This window comes from Mirounga leonina, unplaced genomic scaffold (assembly GCF_011800145.1).
Source record: "Mirounga leonina isolate KUSES-001 unplaced genomic scaffold, KU_Mleo_1.0 Mir_166, whole genome shotgun sequence".
Classification (NCBI taxonomy): domain Eukaryota; kingdom Metazoa; phylum Chordata; class Mammalia; order Carnivora; family Phocidae; genus Mirounga; species Mirounga leonina.
Window position 1 is genome coordinate 30,652,405 of NW_023270418.1, and position 20,302 is coordinate 30,672,706.

Consider the following 20,302-nt stretch of genomic DNA (forward strand, 5'->3'; position numbering starts at 1 on the left):
TGGGGGGGGTTGGGGATTAGATGTAAAAATCCAACTACTATTATTCTTTTTGAACTAGAACTGGTTGCAGAGACTAAAATTAAAAAAAAAAAAGTTTTCAACTTTCTTGTACAACTAATTCTTAACAAGTAGAACAGCAAATTCAGAAACAGGATTGAGAGGAAAGAGAGATGAGCTCAAAGCCTGGGCCTGCCGCTAATGTCAGGACACCCTGGCTTCCTCTGAAAAATAGCAAGGTTGGAGTAGGTGAGGCCGTGGCAGGTCCAGAACCCAAAACCCAAGGCGACTGTGGACAAATTACCTAGAGTGGAGAGGATCCTGGAAGCCATTCCTGGCGGCCTGTGACACAGGACAGGGAAGGGTCCACAGCAGCCCGTGCCTTCCGGAATGCCAGGATGCGGAAGACTAAGGCTTCCCACTAGCACAGTGGTAAAGGCTCTTCCCCACTCTAGAAACAGAGGGCTCCTGGAGTCCAAGAGCACAAGAATGACAGCGAAGGAGGAAGGAAGAAGGCATCAAGTCATGGGGGGGAGGCGGGGGGCTCAGCCATTATATCCAGGGGCAACTCAGCCCCCTCCCTCCCTTGAACTCTGGCTGCAGCTCTGACCCCTCAAGAAAGCCAAGACGGGGACTCTACACACAAATCACAAATCACAGAACTCTAGATGAAGGCAACCTTCGCAGAGCTTGAGGAAGAGCAGCTCGGGACAGAGAAGAGGCGCTCACTCTACTCAGGGATCACGGGGACCCATTTTTCAGAGAGGTATTCAGAACGCTCAGATGGTTTCGAGATTCGGGAACATCTAAGAATGGCAGATCCACAAGACAAATTACGAATTCGAGCAGCCTTTGCACTTTGCTCCAGCGACAACAACCAGGCTCTCCCTGGGAGGCAGGAAAAAGGGCGTAGCTTCGAAGTCAGACTGACTTCGGACTTCCAGTCCTACCCTTTCCTAAGTGGATAATGGGGGGGGGGGGGCAACCTCTCTAACCTGTGGAGTCTCGATTTGCTCATTGATAAAATGAGAATATGTCCCACTGCACAGGATGGTTCATGAAAATTAGGTGAGATACAAAAAAGAAAAGAGATTGTCAGTGTCTTCCGAGAAACGCTGTGAAAAGAAGGAACACAGTCCTGAGACAATTCAGAGGGGTGGAGGGAGAGGCTTTCTTTCCTCTGGTTTGTAAGGGAAGAGGAGTTGTTCCCAGGGCATCAGAGGCAGTTCGATATTCGGGTGAAATAGATCGGCCGGGTCCTCATGTCCAAAATCTCAGGGCAGCTAAATCAGTTGCACCAGCAACTCACCAACCAGCTTCAAGAAAGCGCCTAAACGAACCAGAAAAATGCTTGAAAAACAGCTACAAATACACACTAGCTGCTGGTTTTAAGCCCTCAAGAAGGGGACCACCTGGTAGAGAGAAGAAATGAACATGAATATTGACCACGCTGAAGGAATGTGATGACAGGGCGGGAACGCAGTGTCTCATCGGCAGTGTCTCCCCAGGGGGCCTGAGGGGACACGCTGTCCTTGGTTGAGAACCACAGCTCTAGGGATGACAGGAGCTGCCCAAAAAACAGGCAAGGACTCGAAGGGCCTGGTAAGGATGGACTCGGCCACAGACTGGGCCTTGAGTGGGGACAGTGAGTCCAGAGCACAAGCCCGAGGCTGACCTTCTCGGGGATCGTCAGTGACCAAAACAGGACTGCACCTCGCATGTATGGATGTGGATCCCTCCAGAAACCCTTCCTAAACAGCACTCTCAATCAAAATCTTTGTGCAGACACCCTCTTTGGCCCTGAAGGCCTGTGTTGGGGTCACCATGACCGGACTCTGCTCTGACCCGTCGTAAAAGAGACCCGGGAGGGGGGTAAGGGCACCTGGGTGGCTCAGTTGGTTAAGTGCCCGACTTTTGATTTCAGCTCAGGTCATGATCCTGAGATCGAGCCCCATGTTGGGATCCGTGCTTAGCTGGCAGTCTGCTTGAGATTCTCTCTCCCTCTCCCTCTGCCCCTCCTCCCACTCAGGTGCACGCTCTCTCTCTCAAATAAATAAATAAAACTTCAAAAAAAAAATAAAATAAAGGCCAGGGGGAAGTGATTTTCAGCAGTTACCAGCCTGAACCCCCGACTCTGGGAGCCCGAGGAAGAGGCCACCGTGGGTCACTGTCTACACTCAGTACTGCTGAGGCCAGACCCCATCCGCCTCCCCTAGTCTCCTCTTGGTGACTCTCAAGCTCCTAGGACTTTTAAGGTCCCTGCTGCTCCCTTGGCACTCATGTAGCTTTGCTCTGCTCACTTTTTTTTTTTTTAAGATTTTATTTATTTATTTGACAGAGAGAGACACAGTGAGAAAGGGAACACAAGCAGGGGGAGTGGTAGAGGGAGAAGCAGGCTTCCCGCCGAGCAGGGAGCCTGATGAGGGGCTCGATCCCAGGACCTGAGCCGAAGGCAGACGCTTAACGACTGAGCCACCCAGGCGCCCCATGCTCTGCTCACTTTTAACAGACTCCTCCTGTCTCCTCGGGAGCCGAAGGGCTGGGAGGGCGTGGACTGCCTTTTTTCCCTCTTGTACCCATTGTGGATGCACAATACGTTTGTTGACCAGCAACACGTGGATGGGGACCCTGGGCTTGCAGCGTGTTACCAGAGGTTAGTACCGGGTGACAGCACCGGTCCTGCGGAGGGAAAACCAGCAAGAAGCACCAAAACAAGCCCTCCGCCCCCCAGCAGGCACTGTGTGTAAGGCACCTACAAGTAGGACAAATGTATGAGACATACTCAGGTGCGCTCAGACAATAGAGACAACACAGGACCGCCCTCTGACGGGGTCAGAGAATGATGTGACGTGAAGCAAGGCATGGCACTGGGCTTGGTACCCCATGGAGGACGGGGAGCACAGAGAACAGGCCCATAGGTAGGAGCCCCACAGCCATGGCAAGCAGCAGGCTCAGGAGAGAGCGCAGGATTAGTCACAGAGGCCTCCCAGCAAGGTGGAAGGCACCAAAGGAAGAGGATTCCCCATTCAATCATCCCCCAGTGGTGGTGAAGAACAGGTAGGAAGAGTGTGAGGTCAGCCAGGATCCCCACTCCCACGGAGGAGCCCGTCAGGGAGGACGGGGGGAGAAGGAGCACGGCGAGGACTATGAGGAGGAGAGGCAGAGGAAGGCTAGAACTAGGAAGTACAGAGAAGGTAACTAGCAAGGGGAGGCCTAACCCAGCAGCGGTTAAGTGCCTCCCGGGACAGAGACGGTCCACGTTTCTGGCGGCACTCAGCCTGCTGGAAATGGAGCTGGATGAGCTTCCCAGCCACTCACTGCAAGAGAAAGCAGTGCATCCAAGAGAAAAGGACCAGCAGAAGCCCGGGCCCCTGGCTCCTGCCTGAGTAAACAGAAAAAGGAGTCAGGAGATGGAGACAAGCATCACTGGATGCACAGTGGCCGCGCTGGGTTTGAAAAAGGGTCTGGCTGGGACTCTGCTTGAGGCAGGAACCTGCAGGACCGGAACAGGGGGCTGGGGGGTGGGGTGTCAAGCAGAAGCCTGGCCAGAGAGATGGCCTCACCCACCGTAGCCACCCTGGGCCTTATAAGTGGCACAGAGGCCACCACGAAGATGGTAGAGCTGATGCCCTCTCCAGGCAGTCCATCTGGGAGCCAGAGCTGAGGAGCCACCGCAGAGAAGAATCTCGTCCTTCCTGCAGGGGCTGACCCAAGGGCCTCCTCTGGGCTCCTGCAAGGGGCCCGGGGGCCACGGAAAGATCGCCGTGGGCTGCTGGGCCCGCCGGGAAGAGCAAGGAGAAGGAAGTGTGCAGCCCTGAGGAGAGGCGGGGCCAAGCACACCCTGCAGTCCTGCTCTCCTCACACCTGCCGCACATCGACCCTGCCCGGACCCCATCCCTGCCTCTGCTCTAGAAAGGCCCTGCCTGAGGGCAGGCCGCACTCTGTCCCCACATGTACATCTGCACCCTTACGCCCTAGAATCAGGGTACCCACAGCTACTATGCCAGGCCAGAGCCTTTCCACAGGCTCCCAGGGCCCACCCAGGACCCAGGCTCTACCGCCCTCCTCCCGTCTCCCAAATTGCCCTCCTGCCAGGTCACCTGACTTCTTAGCCCGGGGCCCTTGAAACCCTAGCAGCAGCCACCAGTGTGAGCCAGGCCCTTTCCCTTCCCTCAGGCCCCCGCCCCAGGCAGCTCTGCAGACTCCTCTCCACTGGGCTTCCTGTTGCTTGCAGCCTGCCCGCGGCCCCGCACTCCTGGGCCCTCACACTCCAAGCCTGGAACTTCTCCAGAACCACACCTCATGGGCCAGGCCCTGAGGCCTCACACCCACAGCGCAGGCTGCCCCCTCACCACGCTCCCGTCTGCCCCAGCACAGCTGCCCACCCCCACCCCACCCCCGCCTCCTTCTCGCCCCCCCTACCTGGCGCAGGTTTCGGGTGACCCGGACGTCATGCCAGGCGTTGTCATTGAACTTGCCGTTGACAGGTTCCACGAGGGCCTCGAAGGCTCCTGAGCCCAGGTTGATGACCAGCCAGACAGCCCCAGACTTGAGGGACAGGTTGACATAGTCGGCCGACTTGCCCGTGTGCAGCATCAGCCCATTGCGCTGCAGCGTGCGGAAAGCCAGCGTGATCTCGTCCGTGCTGCTCTGGATTGGGTTGTGTGACAGGTCGTAGCAGAAGAACTCGTTGCCTTTGAAGGTCGCCACGAACTCCTCCTTGCCTGGATGCCGCGGTGTGGGGAAACGGGAGAGGCTGAGTGGGGCTGGGCATGCCAGACCTCCCGCGGCCCCTCCAACAGCCCGGGGCGTGAATCCTGGGCGCTGGCGGGAGCCCCACAGCCCCCTCTGCAAGCTTCAGGCCCTCTTCCATCCCCCCCCGCCTGTCCACCCTCCTCTCTGGACCCGGACGTCTTGACTGTCAGAAGTCCACTTCGCCCGTGTCCATTTCCAAAGCGGGAGGCTGCTAAGTGGCTCTCACACTGACAAGTGACAATTTAGCTGCCACGGGGCCAGGAAAAGCGGACATTTGCATTCTCTCCTCCCCGGCCAACCCTCCATCGGCCACTCCCCTGAACAAAGGGATGCGGAAGAGCCTCCACCTGCCTTCTCCCTGGAGTGCCTCCCCTAAGGCTGGGGCGCGAGGGTCTCCTGAGCACAGCCTGCCTCCCACCCCTGCCCCTTCTCTGGTGATGGTCATTCTCAGTGCCCAGGGCAGTTTCAGGCCTCTTGTGGGGGGATGGGAGCAGCAGGCCTGTTAGGCGGCAGGGAGCAGAAGAGGAGGATGGGAACGGTGGGGTGGGGTAAGGCACTGGGAAGACACACGGGAGGACAATGCAGGTGACAGCGATATGCACCGGGGAGCTGTGGGCCACCAGGTGAGGCTTATACAGATGACCGCAGGCCAGCTACCATCCCCAGCCCCATCTTCTACTCCAACCTGAGAGGCGAGTGCAGACGGGCCCTAGGCAGAGAGCCTCTGAGGGGCCCAGAGGGCAGGGGTAGGACCCCTGAAAGCCAGCAGATGGCTGTGGGTCTTGTGCACATGTGCGTCCATGTGCGTGCATGCGCGCGTGCGTGTGTAAGCACCTGGCACAGGGCTCCCTCCAAGAGCACTTTTCAAGCAGAAGCAAAAAAAGACTGGGAGACGCTAGGGATTTGTAGCGTCTGTAAGTGGGTGACAAGTGACAGGGCAACAGCTGTGCAGAGGGATGTTGGGGTCCCAGCCCCACACCTCCACAAGCTAGAGCACACACAGGAGGAAGAGAACGGGACACAGAGTCAGGGCAGAGCAGAGGACCTGGACAATGACAGGGACTCACTTCTCCCCAACACACAGAGCTGCAATGGCTCATCCCGCATGTCACAGGGTGGATGAGGGCAGGGATGGCCGGCCTCAGGCCCTCATGAGCGCAGGGGTTCTCAGTCTAGGCCACCAGGCCCAGGAAGGAGCAGGGCGCAATGCCAGGGCGCACGCACAGCCCTCTGAAGACACCTGTGCCCCTGTGAGCCTGGCCACAGTAGCAAGCACCACGTGTGGGAGCGGCCGCGACCCGAGTGCGCTTCCCGCAGATGCCCCTCCCCGGCACACAACAGCCCTGCTTCTCTCCCTCCGGGCACGCTGCCCATAGACTCCATCCTCACTGCCTCTGGGTGCCAAGGCACCAGCTGCTGCCCCAGAGCCTGGCACTGCACCCACTGCAGCTGGCAAAGCCCGGTTTCCTGAGGCCACGGGGCCACGAAGCTGGTGGGGGCAGGAGCAACAGGGGACAGTCGGAACCCCACTCTGCCTACCCTCGGGTTCCAGCGAGAAGGGCCAGAAAACAAAGGGGAGACAGACAGAGACGGGAAGGGGATGTGGGGAAGAAGGGCCATGCAGAGGGAGACCACAGAGAGGGGGAAAGATGGCCATCGGGGGCAGAAGGAACATGGAGCCGGCTCAGAGCTCGGATGGAGCAAGAGGTGACAGAGTGAAGCAGCTGGTTAAAGACAAGCAGCGAGCCGAGGGCAGGCAGGAGAGGGGGACGGAACGGGGCCAGCAAGGAAAGGGGGACAGGGGCCTCTAGGGAATGGAAGCCAAGGCTTTCTCGGGACCTGGCCATTTCCATAGCAACCAGGCCTGCTGCCCAAGTCCTGGCAGAGCCAGGGGGCTCAAGGACCAGAGAAGGGGACGTGTTTGACCTTGGGTTTGCCACACGTAGTAGTCCTTCCCAGAAGCCAGGCCTCCCCTCCTGTTCCCTCACCTTCACTGCAGTCAGAGGAACTATCATTAAAGGGACAGTCAAACAGAAAGAAAGAATAAAGCAATCACGTGAAGAAGGGATGGAGACAGAACAAAAGAGACCAGAGAGGAGGGCCAGGGGCCGGACCACAGCTGCCAAGGCGAAATGAAGAAACATGGCCGTTCCTCAATTCCTCCAGGCCCTGCCTGGGATCTCCTAGGAGAGGAGGCAAAGCCAGCCATGGAGTCGGAGGAGTCTACGCGTTCTCCAGTTGCACCAGCAACCCGGATGGGCCCAGAGATGGACAGAGCTTGGAGCAGCCAGACAGGGTGGGAAAGAATTGGAAGAGAGGGACAGAACGGAGGTGAGCAAATGTGAACAAGACAACCCAAAGACGGTGGGAAGGACAGAGACAGACCCCGAATGGGGAGGAGGGCAGCAGGACCTCAAGGGATTGATGGGGGTCTCTGTGGCCATAAGGATGCCCACCCAGGGTGCTCAGGGGGCCGCAAACCAGACCTGGGAGGAGCCAGACCTAAAGCACCAGGGGGCGCTGTCACCCACCATCTCCAGGAACTACAACTCCCCGCCGTGCCTGAGCAACAATGGCAGCTCCTGATGCCCACCACCCCCACCCCGCACTTGTTCACCTCCTATGGTCAGGGAGTGGGGAGCCCCACAAGTGCCCCCAGTCAAGCTGAACGTGGCTAGAGACCACTTGTCACAGAGCCGTGAGGGACAGAGCAGTGGCCTCCTTTCCGGGCCCAGCTCAAAGCCCTCCTCTGGGCAGGTCTCCAGTCCTCCGTCGCCCCTCCCTACTCTCAAGCACTCCAGCTGTCTGTTCTGCTCATTTGGCACTTACTGCCTAGTAACATCTTGTACTGCTCCCTGGAGAGGAAGTGTGATGTGAGAAAGAAGACCTGGGCACTAATGCTGGCTCTTCCACCGGCTTGGTGACCTTGACCAAGAGGCAAATCTCTAAGCCCCAGCTTTCTCCTCTGGACAAAGGGGCTGACCGTTGACCTACCTCACAGGTTGCTGTACCATCTAGAAGGAGAACAGACGGGATGGAGCTTCGTAAACTGTAAACTATGCCGCTAATAAATGACTCTTGCACTGGTGTGTAACTGTGTGTGTGTGTGTGTGCGTGCTGTCTCTCTCTCTAAATGAATGAATAAGTTAACTCCTCTTGGACAAAGTCTGCACTTTTCATACACTTTGCATGGACCACGCTTTCTTGTAGTTATTTGTTAGAATGTCAATGAGCCCCTTGAGAACAGAGACCATTCACCCATTTAAAATAAAGTTGCCGAGCACGTGCCCGCAGAAGTGCCAGGAGCTGTGAAAAGCACTGGGGGAGTACAAACGACAACAGCCCACCCCGGCCCTCAGGGGGCTCGGTCTGGGGGGAGGAGGAGGCAAACAGGGGAATGACAGTAATGATGCAGGATAACGGCGAGAGAGAAAATTGACGCATAGACAAATGCGACAGTGAGCAGCATGTGGGTTTGCTTGCAGAGTTCCGGGGAGACTTCCGGGGTAGAGGGCCCGGCCACTTTCTCAAGAGTGGGCTAAGAGAGACACCGAATAGTCGGGAAGAAGGCAGGGATGGCGGAAAGCCAAGCCAACAGCCCAGCACGTACTAGGGAGCAAAGACGGGACTCAGGATGCAATAGCCCCAGGGCTTGGCACCCACTGAGCTCCTTGAGGGTTGCCAAACTGCCCCCCTGAACTCCTTAGGAAAGAGATTCTCTTAAGAGAAGCAGCCTGAGTGCAGAAAAGGTCGCTGAGAACCTACACAGCCCTGAGACGGACCGAAAGCCAGCCGCGGGGGCTCAGGCAAGCATCAGTTTCCCCATCTGTAAACCCAGGGCAATGAGGCCTTCCACAAAGGGTGGTGAAGGCTCATTTAGGGGATGCATACCTATTATAAAGGCCTCATCTCCTAACCAGAATCCCCCCAGGCTGCTGGTACCTAGCAGGCTTCCAGAATTTGATGGTTAAATGGGGGAGGTACCCCGCTTCTTTACCCTGCTTCCCAGATACTTTCTAAAGACAGGCCTGAACATCTGCCACCAAAAGTCATCTGTGTTCTAGAAAAAGGTCATTAGGACAACTGAGATTTGGGAAAGAAATGGAAGTCTGTGGCCCTTCACACCAGGGCAGGTCCCAGGGATGCAGGCCATGGACCTCAGAGCGGGGACAAAGGGGCACACCTTTGTTGACTCAGCTGCCCTCCTCCAAGGAAGTGCATTTAGCCTGCAAGGGGTGAGGGCTGGGCTCTCTGGGGACCATGGGGTCACTGACCTTTCGTTGGCTGGTGCACATCGCCGGCTCCTCCTCTCCCGGCCCCCCCCTCGGAGAACAGTAAGGACCCTACTGGAGAAGCAGAATTGGGGGGGTCAGGCACAGGGGGTTACCCAGCCAGTCCCACCCCAGCCTTGAGGTGATGGAAGGCCCTCTCCAGGGTAGAGGTCCTGCTTGGAGGTACAGGTGGGGCACGGGGGTGCTATTCTGGGGACTCACTTGCTTCGGGGCCTCTGGGGAAGGAGCCAGATGACAAACCCAACAGGCCCACAGACCCTGTGAGACACACAGCCACCAACTTCTGCCCTGGGCCCAGGGTTGGGGAGACTGCGGGGAGGAGCAGGGGGCTCCCTGCTGGTTCAGGAGCTCCTCCTTCCCAAGAACATGCAAATAGGCCAGCCCTGGGGACCTGCAGGCCCCTAAGCTTCTACTACCAGATTCTCAGCTCACTCTCCTCCCCACTCTGCATCTTCTCGCACCTTCTCTGCAGGGCGGGAGTTCATGCTTTTCAATTCCTCCAAAAGCCTGACAAAGGCACCCCTCCTCCCAGACCTTCCTGATTCACACACCAAAGGCCTCTTGTGTTCTTGGCCTGTCCTCAAGGCAAACCTGATTCTCCATCTACATCTGGCTCACTTAGTAGTGAGCGTTCTGTCACCTCTGTCCCCTGCTTTCCCAATTAGATCAGATCATGGGGCTTCCCAGGGCCAGGGCCATGGTTTGTGTCTGTTCCTCGCGCCTTCAGCAGGGCTATGCACACCAAGAGAGGTTCTGCCTGACTGGAGCTCGTCATGTATGTAGGGAAGGCCTTTCTCAGGGCTGACTTCCCACTTCCCACCTCCCCCCGCCCCCCCATGCAGCTCATCACCCCTCAGGCCTCCTCTCCAAAGCCCCCGCAGACACATGTTATCACACTGGGGTCCAGGCTGGCTTGAGCTCTCCACACCCCCCACCCACGACAGTGACTCGTGCACTCAGTGCCTGGCTCCCGGGCCCCCACACCTATTGCCAGGCCCCACAGGATGGCTTGAGAATGGAGTTTAAACGTCCGTGTCTGGGCTCTTATTCCACCTCAATCCCAAATCCCCACAAGTGAAGCCAGAATCACACTTGAGCTGTGGACCTTTCAGGGGAGGGGGAGGCGGGGCTCTGGATCCTTCGGGTCTTCATCTTTGACAAAGGTGTGCCACCGCCAACAGCCCCAGAACCAGGCAGTGAGAGGCAAGAAGGAGGTGAGTGAACCAACCCTGGCCTGGCCACCCCCTCGGGACGCCTCCTTTCCCCACAGTTTCTGCCATGATTTCACAGCCCTGCAAGAATCCCAGGCCCCTACCTTCCCAGACTTAAATCCATCCCAAATTCCAGATCTGAATCTCTCCCCACAGCCCAGTCTTCGTCCTCTAGGCCTCTCCTGCCTATAGACTAAAGACCCCCCTCTACAGAAGATGAGCCCTGACAGAGGACCGCCCTGGGCTTGGGGAGCAGTGCCTAAGGGTCCAGAATACCTGAGCCCAAGAATCAGGGATGGGGAGACCAGGGAGAGCTCAGTGCTGGGGGGGATCACAGTCAGGATCCCTGGGCTGTCAGGTTTGCTCAACACCGGGCTTTTAAAGATGGTAGGGACTTGGTTGAAGGGAGGCTAAAAATAGAGAAGCAGCCCCAATGGTACCACCGACTAAAGGCCATATAATCACTAACGAGTCACCTCATCTCTCTGGGCCTGAATGTCCTCATCTGTCAAACAGGGTCAAGAGATGTTGGTGAGGGCAGATGGTGGGACAGCTGTGCAAAGGGGGCATCCTGCACCCCAATCCCCTGCCTCTCCCTGCTTCGCGGCCGCTGTGGACAGAGGGGACACCCCGCAGCAGCAGGGGGAGCGTTGCGAGGCTGCCTAGAAGCCTCTTCCTCCAGCCCATGCTTTTCTCTTTGTACTTGGGTCCACAGAAAAGAAAGAATGATCAGAATGAGTGGAAGGAAATAAAACACCACCATGAGAAGGGGAAAAGAAGATACACTACCAGGAAAACGCAAAAGGGTGACTTGGAGACAGCGGCAGGAGTTGCAACATCTCTTGATGTCAGAAACCAAGGTGACATGAGCGCGGATGGAGCGCAGCAGGGAGGGCGGGGGAGGGGAGAGCACAGACTGGGGGCCGGCCCCGCCCCCACCCCAGCACCCCAGTCCCAGAACACGGAGAGACAACAGAGGCAGCGGGCAGGAAGGGCAGGAAGGGCAGGAAGGGCAGGAAGGCAGTGGGACAGGAGGGGGCAGGGAGAGGGGGCAGGGAGAGGAACAGAAAATCCAGTTGCAGGTTGGGGGCAATCCAATCCAATCCAATCCAAACCAGAACTTCAAACCATACCTTCGCTGTTTAACGTCAGGTGAGCCGGACCTTGGAAAGGGGAAGGGGAGAAAGAAAGAAAGGGAAAAAAAAAAAAAAAGGAGAAAAAAGAAAGAAAAGGGGAAAGAAACAAAGAAAACACGAGTCATCAAAATCAGCCAGAGAGAGGGGAGAAAAAAGCTTTTGCTGCCACAATTTAAAAACCCTTTTTAACTTGTGACAGGCATCGAGGGGAAAGCCCCAGCCCTGGAAGCTGAGGAGAGGGGCCCCGATGCCGGAAACAGGGTGGAGGGCACGAGGGGGGGACAGAGAGAGAGAGAGAGTGAGGGGGGTACGAGAGGGGGTGAGGGGGTACAGGCAGAACCAGAGGAAGGGTTGGGGCAGGGAGTCACTGCAAGGGGAGAGAGGAGATTTTGGTTTCTTTTTTTTCTTCTTGCCGGAAAAAAAAAAAGGAAAAGGAGGAGAAGCATGAGGCTGGGAGGGCTGCTTTTTCCTTTTTCTTTTTTTCTTTTTTTTTTTCTTCCGGGAGGCGGAGAGAAAAAAAAACAGTCAACGAGAAAAAACGATTCGGATGGAGGAGAAAATAAAACACGACACAAAAATCAAAGCCACCTGGAGAGAGAGAGAGTGTCCTGTTAGCGCAGGATTAAGTGGACAGGGGGGACCTCCGACCCCACCCCACCCCGCCCTCACCCCTGTGAGGCTGGCAGAGAAGGTGGAGGGGGGTGTGCGGGGCCTGGGCCTAGAAGGAATCTCCCACCAAAGTGGGCTTTGGAAAGGCATCTGTCCAGCCCCAGTCCTCCCAGCTGCCCACCTCCCCAACAACCTCCATAGGGATTGCCGAGCTCCTGGATTCTATGAGGAAAGCGGGGCTCTCGGGAGGACAAAGTTAGAGCACAAGCAGATAGGAGGATGGGAAATGCTGGAGCAGAGATCCTGAGCTTGGATCCTTCCACAAGGAGGACTAGGAGACTAGGGCCCACACTCTGGGACAGCAAGAACCAAAGAGGACGGCCAAGGCCTGTGGGCAAGAGGTCTGGCTCTCTGAGAGGTCAGAAGTTCTCTACAGACCCCCTTTCTCTGGTCCGGCCCTCTCTGAGATGAGCCAAAAGCTGAATTTTGAAAATGGAAAACAGAAGTCCTATCTCCAAGACTCAGGGCATGACAGGCTGGGATTTTTTTTCCAGGTTACCTCGGCCCCTTGAAAAAGCCTCGTCAGTCCTGACCCGTGCCTTCCTAAACCTTAGGGGGAAAGACTCTGGCCCAGTGGACCAGCACCCTAGTCCCCAGAGAACACCAGCCACAGAAGGCCCTCCCCCAGAGAGGCTGGCCGCACCAGGTCCCCAGCGAAGCTGAGGTCCCAGGGCTCCCTGACATGACCAGCCAGGCCCTCCCTCTCCCCCCACCCTGCATCCCAGGTCTCTAGCCAAAAAGATGGGCAAGGAACAGCCCTTGGAAACCATCCCAGTGCCGTGGCAATGAGAGGGTGGCCCTAGGGACAAAAAGCCTGGCTAGCGCCTGGGTGGCTCAGTCAGTTGAGCGACTGCCTTCGGCTCAGGTCATGATCCTGGAGTCCCGGGATCGAGTCCCGCATCGGGCTCCCTGCTCGGCGGGAAGCCTGCTTCTCCCTCTGACCCTCCCCCCTCTCATGTGCTCTCGCTCTCTCATTCTCTCTGTCAAATAATAAATAAAAATCTTAAAAAAAAAAAAAAAAAAAGCCTGGCCAGAGTGGGATTATCAAGATAAAGGACTCGAGGTGCCTCTGAGACAAAGCAGAGGCCAGGATGCCTGTGCTGCGGGAGGTCAGGAAGGGAGTGGCCAGGGGCCAAAGGCCTGGACCCTGTGGAAGGTGTGGGCAGCAGTTCACCTCGCCCCCTTCTCCTCTCTTGGGGGAAAGGCATGCGTCTCCCACCTCTGCGGCTCAGGCCAGTTGGGGGAAGGGATGGCAGCTGCATCAGGATCGAACAGCTCTTGGGAAGACAACGGTTTCATCCATAAAACAGGGGAGGACCAAGCATTTGGACTGAGTCTTACTCTTTGCTCTGAATGTCCCCCACAAACTTTCCCCAAGGTCTACCAGCATCTTCCAAACCTTCTAAATCCAGGAGCCAGACCTAGAGCCCTAAACCTTCACCCAACTCTTCCAGGCAGAAATAGCCTCGCCTGTAGGCTCCAGCCTTGGAAATCCAGGCCCAGGAGCTGGAGGCCCTAGGACTGGCGCTCTGTCCCCACAAGGCCTGAGCGGCTGCGTGGGGTAGGGACGGAGCCAAATCTCTCCCCTCACAGACCCTTCCGCTGCCCAGCTCCCAGGCAGCCTCATTAGCATGCGGCACTCTCCCTCTGTCACCACGGCAACCAGCTGCTCAGCTCCCTCAGGCGTGACAGCACCAGCCATCTTGGTGAAGGGGAGGACGGTTCCCTGCCCTGTCTTCCCATGGCTCAGGTCAGTCTGGCCTGCAGGTGCGCCCCCTAAAGACTACGCCCCACCCCACGCCCCACCCCCATCCCCCAGGCCTGAAATCTCTGCTCCTTCCTCCTGCCCAGCCAGCCTGGGGAAGCCCTCCCCACATCCACCTGTGGCATCGGCCCCTCCTCCCACCCCCTGGAGAAGAGGTTGGCAGTGACGGATGGCATTACCAAGGGTCCTTTCCTCGGGCACTTTATCTGGCTGCTTCTGGGTCTTCTCTCCCTGCTACAAGAGGCTAGGGAGAAAGGAGGAGGGGCAACCAGAATCCCCAAAAGGAGATGTTGTCAGGGGCTAGGGAGCAGGATGGCCGGGTTCCTGGGAGAAAGCTAGGCCTGAGGCACAGCACTGAGGGTCGGGAAAAGAGGGTGAAGGCAGCACGGAAGACTCCAAGATCTCAACTGCAGAGTCCAGAACATTGTGCCACGGAGGAGGCCCCAGCCACCGCCCCCCCGGAAACCACTCCCAGTCTCAGTCCCTGCCCTTCTACCAGAAGCCCAAAAGGACCAGCACCGAAAGAAGGAAGTTGGCAACAGGAGACAAGATTGACAGACACACAAGCAGGCACCTCACAGAGAGACGCACAGATGCGTCTCACCCCTGGGTGTGTTACACACACACACCAACACGCAGGCCCAGGCACTGCCCCCTCCAAACCAGCAGGCTACCACGCCACCCCCAAGAAATGGCTCAGTGGTGTCCAGAGGGGCTCACTCCCCACGTGTCCCCAAGCCGGCTCCCCTTCTTGTCCCCGGCTACCCTGCTTGCTTGGGAAAGCACTGATGGTCCCTCTCCTCTCCCCTCCTGGCTCAGTCACCTCCCCCCAACAGCCCTCCTGCTTTCTTCTGTGGCCTGGCTCTTTCCCCTCCCTGATTTCCCTCCTTTCTGTCCCGCCCTCCACTTCTTCCTCCTGCCTCTACTTACCCCCCTCCTTCCTCCCATCTCTCTGCCCCCTTCTGCCTCGCCATGAGCCTCTCCCTTGGGGCCCATTCCCCTCCCCTCTCCCTCCCTCCATCTCTCCCTTTGTTCCAGAGGAGACATGACATCAAGAGCAAGTAAAAGTCACATCAGCACTAAATCTTATCTCCAGCCCTCAGAAGGCTGCGTCCACGCAGACACACAGACTCTCTCACGCACACAGAGGTAAACACTGACACACAGAGATGCAGACTCAGATGCAGGCACTCCTACAGAGGCACACAGAGATGTGGCCACGCCACAGAAGACACGAGGACAGACGTGCCCGCACCTGCACACACACTCAGGCGCGAGCACACAAGCTCAGAGGTACAGACGTGCACAAAGGCACACGGACACAACCGAGCCGCTGAGCCCGAGGAACACGTGTGCACACGGATACACACTCTCTCTCTCTCTCACACACACACACACACGGATGGGTGCCTGCCCGCCAGGACCAGGGGAACTGAAGCCACCCAAGGAGAAGAGACATCAGTAAGAGACAAGCCAAAAACCATAGACACCACAAGGAAAAATGGATTCCAGCCCATACTCCAGCCAAAAGCCCTCCCCTTCTTTCTCACCCAGGACTCCCTAACCCTGGGTGCTGTCCCCTGCCCCTCTCATGCCAGGGCCCAGGCCCAGGGAGCTCCCAGCCTAGAGTTGCTGCATCCCTCCCACTCCTACTACCCTCTTCTTGCTTCTCCAGGAAAAGAACATGGGACAGGTTTGGGGATGGGATCCCACCTCCCGCCCACCTTGCTGCCTGCCTTCTCCCCAGTGGCTGCATGAGCTCCCCTGCAGCCCAGCCTCCACGCGTGGACCAGCCCACCGAGTCTTCCCAGTTTTCCCATCTCCCCGACCTCGTCCAGCCCCAGAGGAAGAAAAGGAGCAGGGCACACCAAAGCGAGAGGGGAAGATTTGGAGAATGACAGGAGCCCAGAGAGAGCCTGGGGAAAGACAGAGACAGAAAAAGGTCCAGAGACAGAGCCCTGGAGAAAAAGAAAGGTAAAGACAGAAACCACAGAGAGAGAGAGAAGGCAGATGAAACAGAAGACCGGGAAGGAATGGACAGAGGGACTCCAAAGAGAGGCAGGTTCCTGCCCTAACGCTGGCCCTCAGCCAGGGCCCAAAGAAGAAGCAGATGGCCCCTACCTCCCAGCGCACGTGTCAGTCAGAGCAGAGAAGCTGCCACCCACCTACACCCAAGGACCCGGGGACAGGGCCCCCTCACCCTCTGCCTGCATCCTTCAGACCCAGAGCGGATTCACCCAAGCAGCCCCCAGCCCCCAGCTGCATGGCCCTCTTAAGCTCCCTCCACCGTGCTGGGCCAAAGGGTGTCTCCTCACTCACTTCCGGGCACTTCAGATCCTCCAGCCCCATCCCTTCACCCTCACTCTGGTCTCCTCCCTAAAGAAGAGGACATGCCAGGCGGCAGACTGGCCCGTGGAAAGGCCTGCCCTCTGCCCGCCAGATCTCCCCAGCAAACCAATAAGGAGGGAACAGGCGAGAGGTGGGGCCAAGGCAGCCAAGAGGACCCCCAGATATCCTTCCCTAGGGGGCCCCCAAGCATGGACAGGAGAGGGAGCCCTTAGGTGGCCAATGACACCCCCTCACATAGGACCCCGTGGTGATTGATCTACCACCCCAATGACAAAAAAGCATCACTCACCTTCCATGGGGTGCTCCTCTGCAGGCCAGCAAGGTTCAGGAAAGGGCAAGGCAGAGAGAGAGAGGAAAGGAGGGCTGGTTAGTGCACGTACCAAGGACAAGTTCCCAGGGGGGTGAGTTCAAGGTCCCTGAGCCCACCCAGGCCAGGCGGCCACCTGAGTCAAGGCCGCACACACAGGGTCACACAGTCCAGGAGGCCCCCCCGTCTCATGTTACATTTCAGGAAACTGAGGCCCAGGGTAGGGAAGGGACCCTCAAGGTCACACGGAGAACAGGAGGCAGAGCCGGGAGTGGCAGGCAGGCAGGGTTGGCTCTCCCAGGCACGGCTCCTCCCCTGCATTCCACGGTGCCTCGGAGACAGATGGGGACACGCTCACACAGGGCTTACCCGAGACACACTCACACTTGGTGACACACTGACACACATAGGCGCTCAGCGGTCCGGAGACACATGTCATCTCTCACGCAACCCACACTCGAAGCTTTTGCACACACAGACGCAACCACCGCCCCCTCCCGGCCCCCAGGGGAGAAAAGCCATCCAAATGCGGTCAGAAGGTCAGAAAGCACAGTTCTGCCTCAAAGTGCCATGTGACTCGCATCCCATCCCAGTCACTTAACCTCTCTGAGCCACCAGTCACTCCTCTGTAAAAATGAGACAGGCAGACTCGAATGTTTCCCAGGCCCTTCTGGCTCTGGTTCTGTGATTCTAGGACAAGCAGTTGGGGGAGGCGGAGCGCTGCCCCCCAGCTGCAGGGGCCACACTGGGCCCACCCCTAAGTCCCACCACAGCCTTTGGGTAGCCAGCCCTCCCTTAGGCGGGGCTAGGCCTGGGCCTGGGTCTTGACCTCAATGGGTCTTGACCCCAGTGGGTCAAGAGAGGATGGAGACAGTTCCTTCAAAGAAGCTACAACAACCCAAGCAGGCCAGGCTCTGGTCTGCCCTGGGAGAGGGCCGGGTCACCCCCTTCCCCGAACATTTCTCACGCGCCCACCTACTGGGAGACTTTAGAGGAAGCAGACAGGGGGGGCAGAGAAACAGCGTAACCTACAAACGCACAGACCCGATGGGTAAACACGCACACGCATGCACATGCATGCACACGCACATGGGCCTGCAGGCCCCAGGATACACACATATACACACAAACAGCCGTTTGGCACACACTCACGCCCACATGCCCGCACTGTCTCTACCTCCAGTATCATTTTGTGTTATTTACTCAGGGGCTCTTAGGGGGTTAGCTCTACTCCAGAAACACACACACTGTCATTTATCAGACCTTATCCCACCTCCTTAATACACACACACAGGCTGAATGCAGAATCAATACCCACATAGTGATCTAATACCTAATATTAGATGCATACACCACCACCACACCCCACTCTCCCTCGGCTGGCTGAAGACTCCTGCCCTGCGATGAACACAGCCCCCTTTCTTTCTGTCGATCATCTATCTGCATTTCACACAAGCCTTTACCTATTACCTGCAGCCCCCAAAGCTGTGTCTACAAGGATGTTCTTAAATAAACTGAATTGCATTGCATTTAGGGCAAGGGTTGCTATGCGGACTAGAAAGGGGCCCTCGGGAAAACCCCTGGGCTCTCGCGAGGAGCCTCACATCAGGACCTCTTTGGCCCCAGTGTGCAAAGGCCCTGGTCAGTCAGCACAATCATCTCTCCAGCACCCGTACAAACAAACAGGCATGGTGATTTCTAAATAATCCAACATGGCTGGTATTTCCAAAAGTATTCCCACCTGCCACAAACGTGGGCCACGCTATACTCAGGAAGGCACCACAAGCAAGCTTGATTTGCTGGCTGCATGAGCCTTCCCTCTCCTGGCTTCCGAGACACAGCTCCTAGAGACTCACTGACCTCTCCTTCTCTGCTGCTCTTTGCTTTCTGCTGATTCACCTGTGTCCCACACCTGCCATCACGGACCCCTCCAGGCTCGGTCCTATGCCCTCCACACTCCTTCCTTCTCCGTGCTCTCCTTGGCGATAGCTCACTTCCGTGGCTTAAGGAATCCCCGACCTGTGTTTGTAGACTGAACCTCTTCCCTTCCCCGGGTACCAGTTGTGTATCCCTATCTGTCTGCTCAGCAATTACTCAGACAGCTTCCCTGACATCCAAACTCCACCACTAAAGCCATGCTAATCTCCACGCCCGCAACCAAGGGCCCATTGCCCTGCATTGGGCAAGGGCACTGCTTTCAACCCACACTTCTTGAGCACCCACGAGGTACCCCCCACCCTGCCAGGCTCAAGGAGCCTTTAGTTAGCCAAGTGGCCAGCACCCTACCGACCCTCAACAGGCGTCTCACGCATGACCCTCCCAGCAACGTCATGAGCTTGGTGGTATTACCTACTTCCTGTGGGCAGGGAAGGAAACTTGCCCGGCAGCACAAAATCACCTCTGACTTTGACCACTGGGCTCCTAGCCCACACCCCCACCCTTCACCTCTGGTTTCCTGCAAGAGCCTCCCCCTGGTTGTTCTCCCTGCTCATCCCCAACCAAGCTCTCTTCGCACAGGTGCCAGATGTATGTGACAAAATACTAATGCGAGCAAAACACACACACACACACTCATGTGCACACACACACTCATGTGCACACATGCACACACGCTCAGAACTTTTCAGTGGTTCAAACTTCTCTTCCGTGTTCTCAACCTATGTATCCACCTGCCTTCAGAGAAGCTCTACTTGAGCTTCTCACCCTCAACATGCCCGAGATGGACCTCCTAACCCTTCCCTCTCCTCCCGCCTGCTCTTCCTGGTCAAGGTAGGCATCCAGAAATCAGCCTTACTCTTTTTTCATACCAATCACCAGATCCTGTCAGCTCCACCTTCTAAAACCCTAAAAACTAAACAAAACTCCTAGAAATGCTTTTCATCCATCCACCCCTCCCCCACCACGGCCCCAAAGCCAGACCTTCCTCAGATCCTCTCCCTGGAACATGAATAAGCCTCTTTAATGATCTCCCCCTACAGCCAGTCTTTTCCCCTGCAATTCTGAGTCCACACACCACCAAAGTGGTCCAACCAAGTCACGACCCTGCTTAAAACCCTTCAAGACTTCCCAGAATACTCCTCCAGGATACGGTCCGATCTTCTCAAGCAAGTCCACCGGAAATTTGGCCATGCCTCCCTCCAACCTCCTTTCCTAAAACAATCCAGGCTCCAGCCACACCCAACTGCTGTCCATTTCCCTAATGGCCCACGTTTCTGCAAATACCGTTCCCTTGGCTTGAAACACCCTTCCCTATTTCCACTCCTCCCACCCTCAGCTCCCTGAGAAAGCCAGCTCTTGTTTTAAGACCAGGTCAGTATACCTCTGTTTGTGTTCCCAACTGGCCTCCCAGGCAGGGCTACCCGCCCCTCCTCTGTGCCCGCTCTCAATATGTACATTGTATCATTGTTTCACTTTATTGTATCTCCAACGCGAATTGCATTTCCATGTCTGCTTCCTGGCTGGACTGTGTGATATCCAAGAGCAAGGACAATGTCTCATTCATCTCTACCTCCAGCTGCTTGCACAGTTCCTGGCTCAGAAAAAGGCATGCCTATGTTTGTTGAATGAATAATCAAAAACACTTCTCACATACTGAGTACTTCGAGTGTGCCTGGCTCTTTCCATGCATTGTTTCCATCCCTTGTCACTACCTACCTCGTCAGTGGATGCTGCCATCACTCTCTCGTAGACATGGGGAAACTAAGCCTCATAAAGTGCGAGAAACTTGTCCTGTGTCACACTGCCGGTGAGGGACAGAGTCAAAATCTAAACCCAAATCTGTCTGACTTTAAAACTTCCCGTGGCCTGCATTCTTGGCCAGA

The 20,302-nt window shown here is 56.8% G+C and overlaps 1 protein-coding gene across 1 annotated transcript in view; it reads right to left on the bottom strand.

The window, feature by feature from the left end:
- NRXN2 (neurexin 2) overlaps positions 1-20,302 on the bottom strand; it is a 98,456-nt gene that overhangs the window by 69,799 nt on the left and 8,355 nt on the right. Inside the window, exons 2-5 of the mRNA XM_035013157.1 lie at positions 16,464-16,481; positions 11,389-11,418; positions 9,027-9,098; positions 4,420-4,721 (exon numbers count right to left, since the gene is read on the bottom strand). Of these exons, the coding sequence (XP_034869048.1) occupies positions 4,420-4,721; positions 9,027-9,098; positions 11,389-11,418; positions 16,464-16,481 (422 nt within the window). The remainder of the gene's footprint in view (positions 1-4,419; positions 4,722-9,026; positions 9,099-11,388; positions 11,419-16,463; positions 16,482-20,302) is intronic.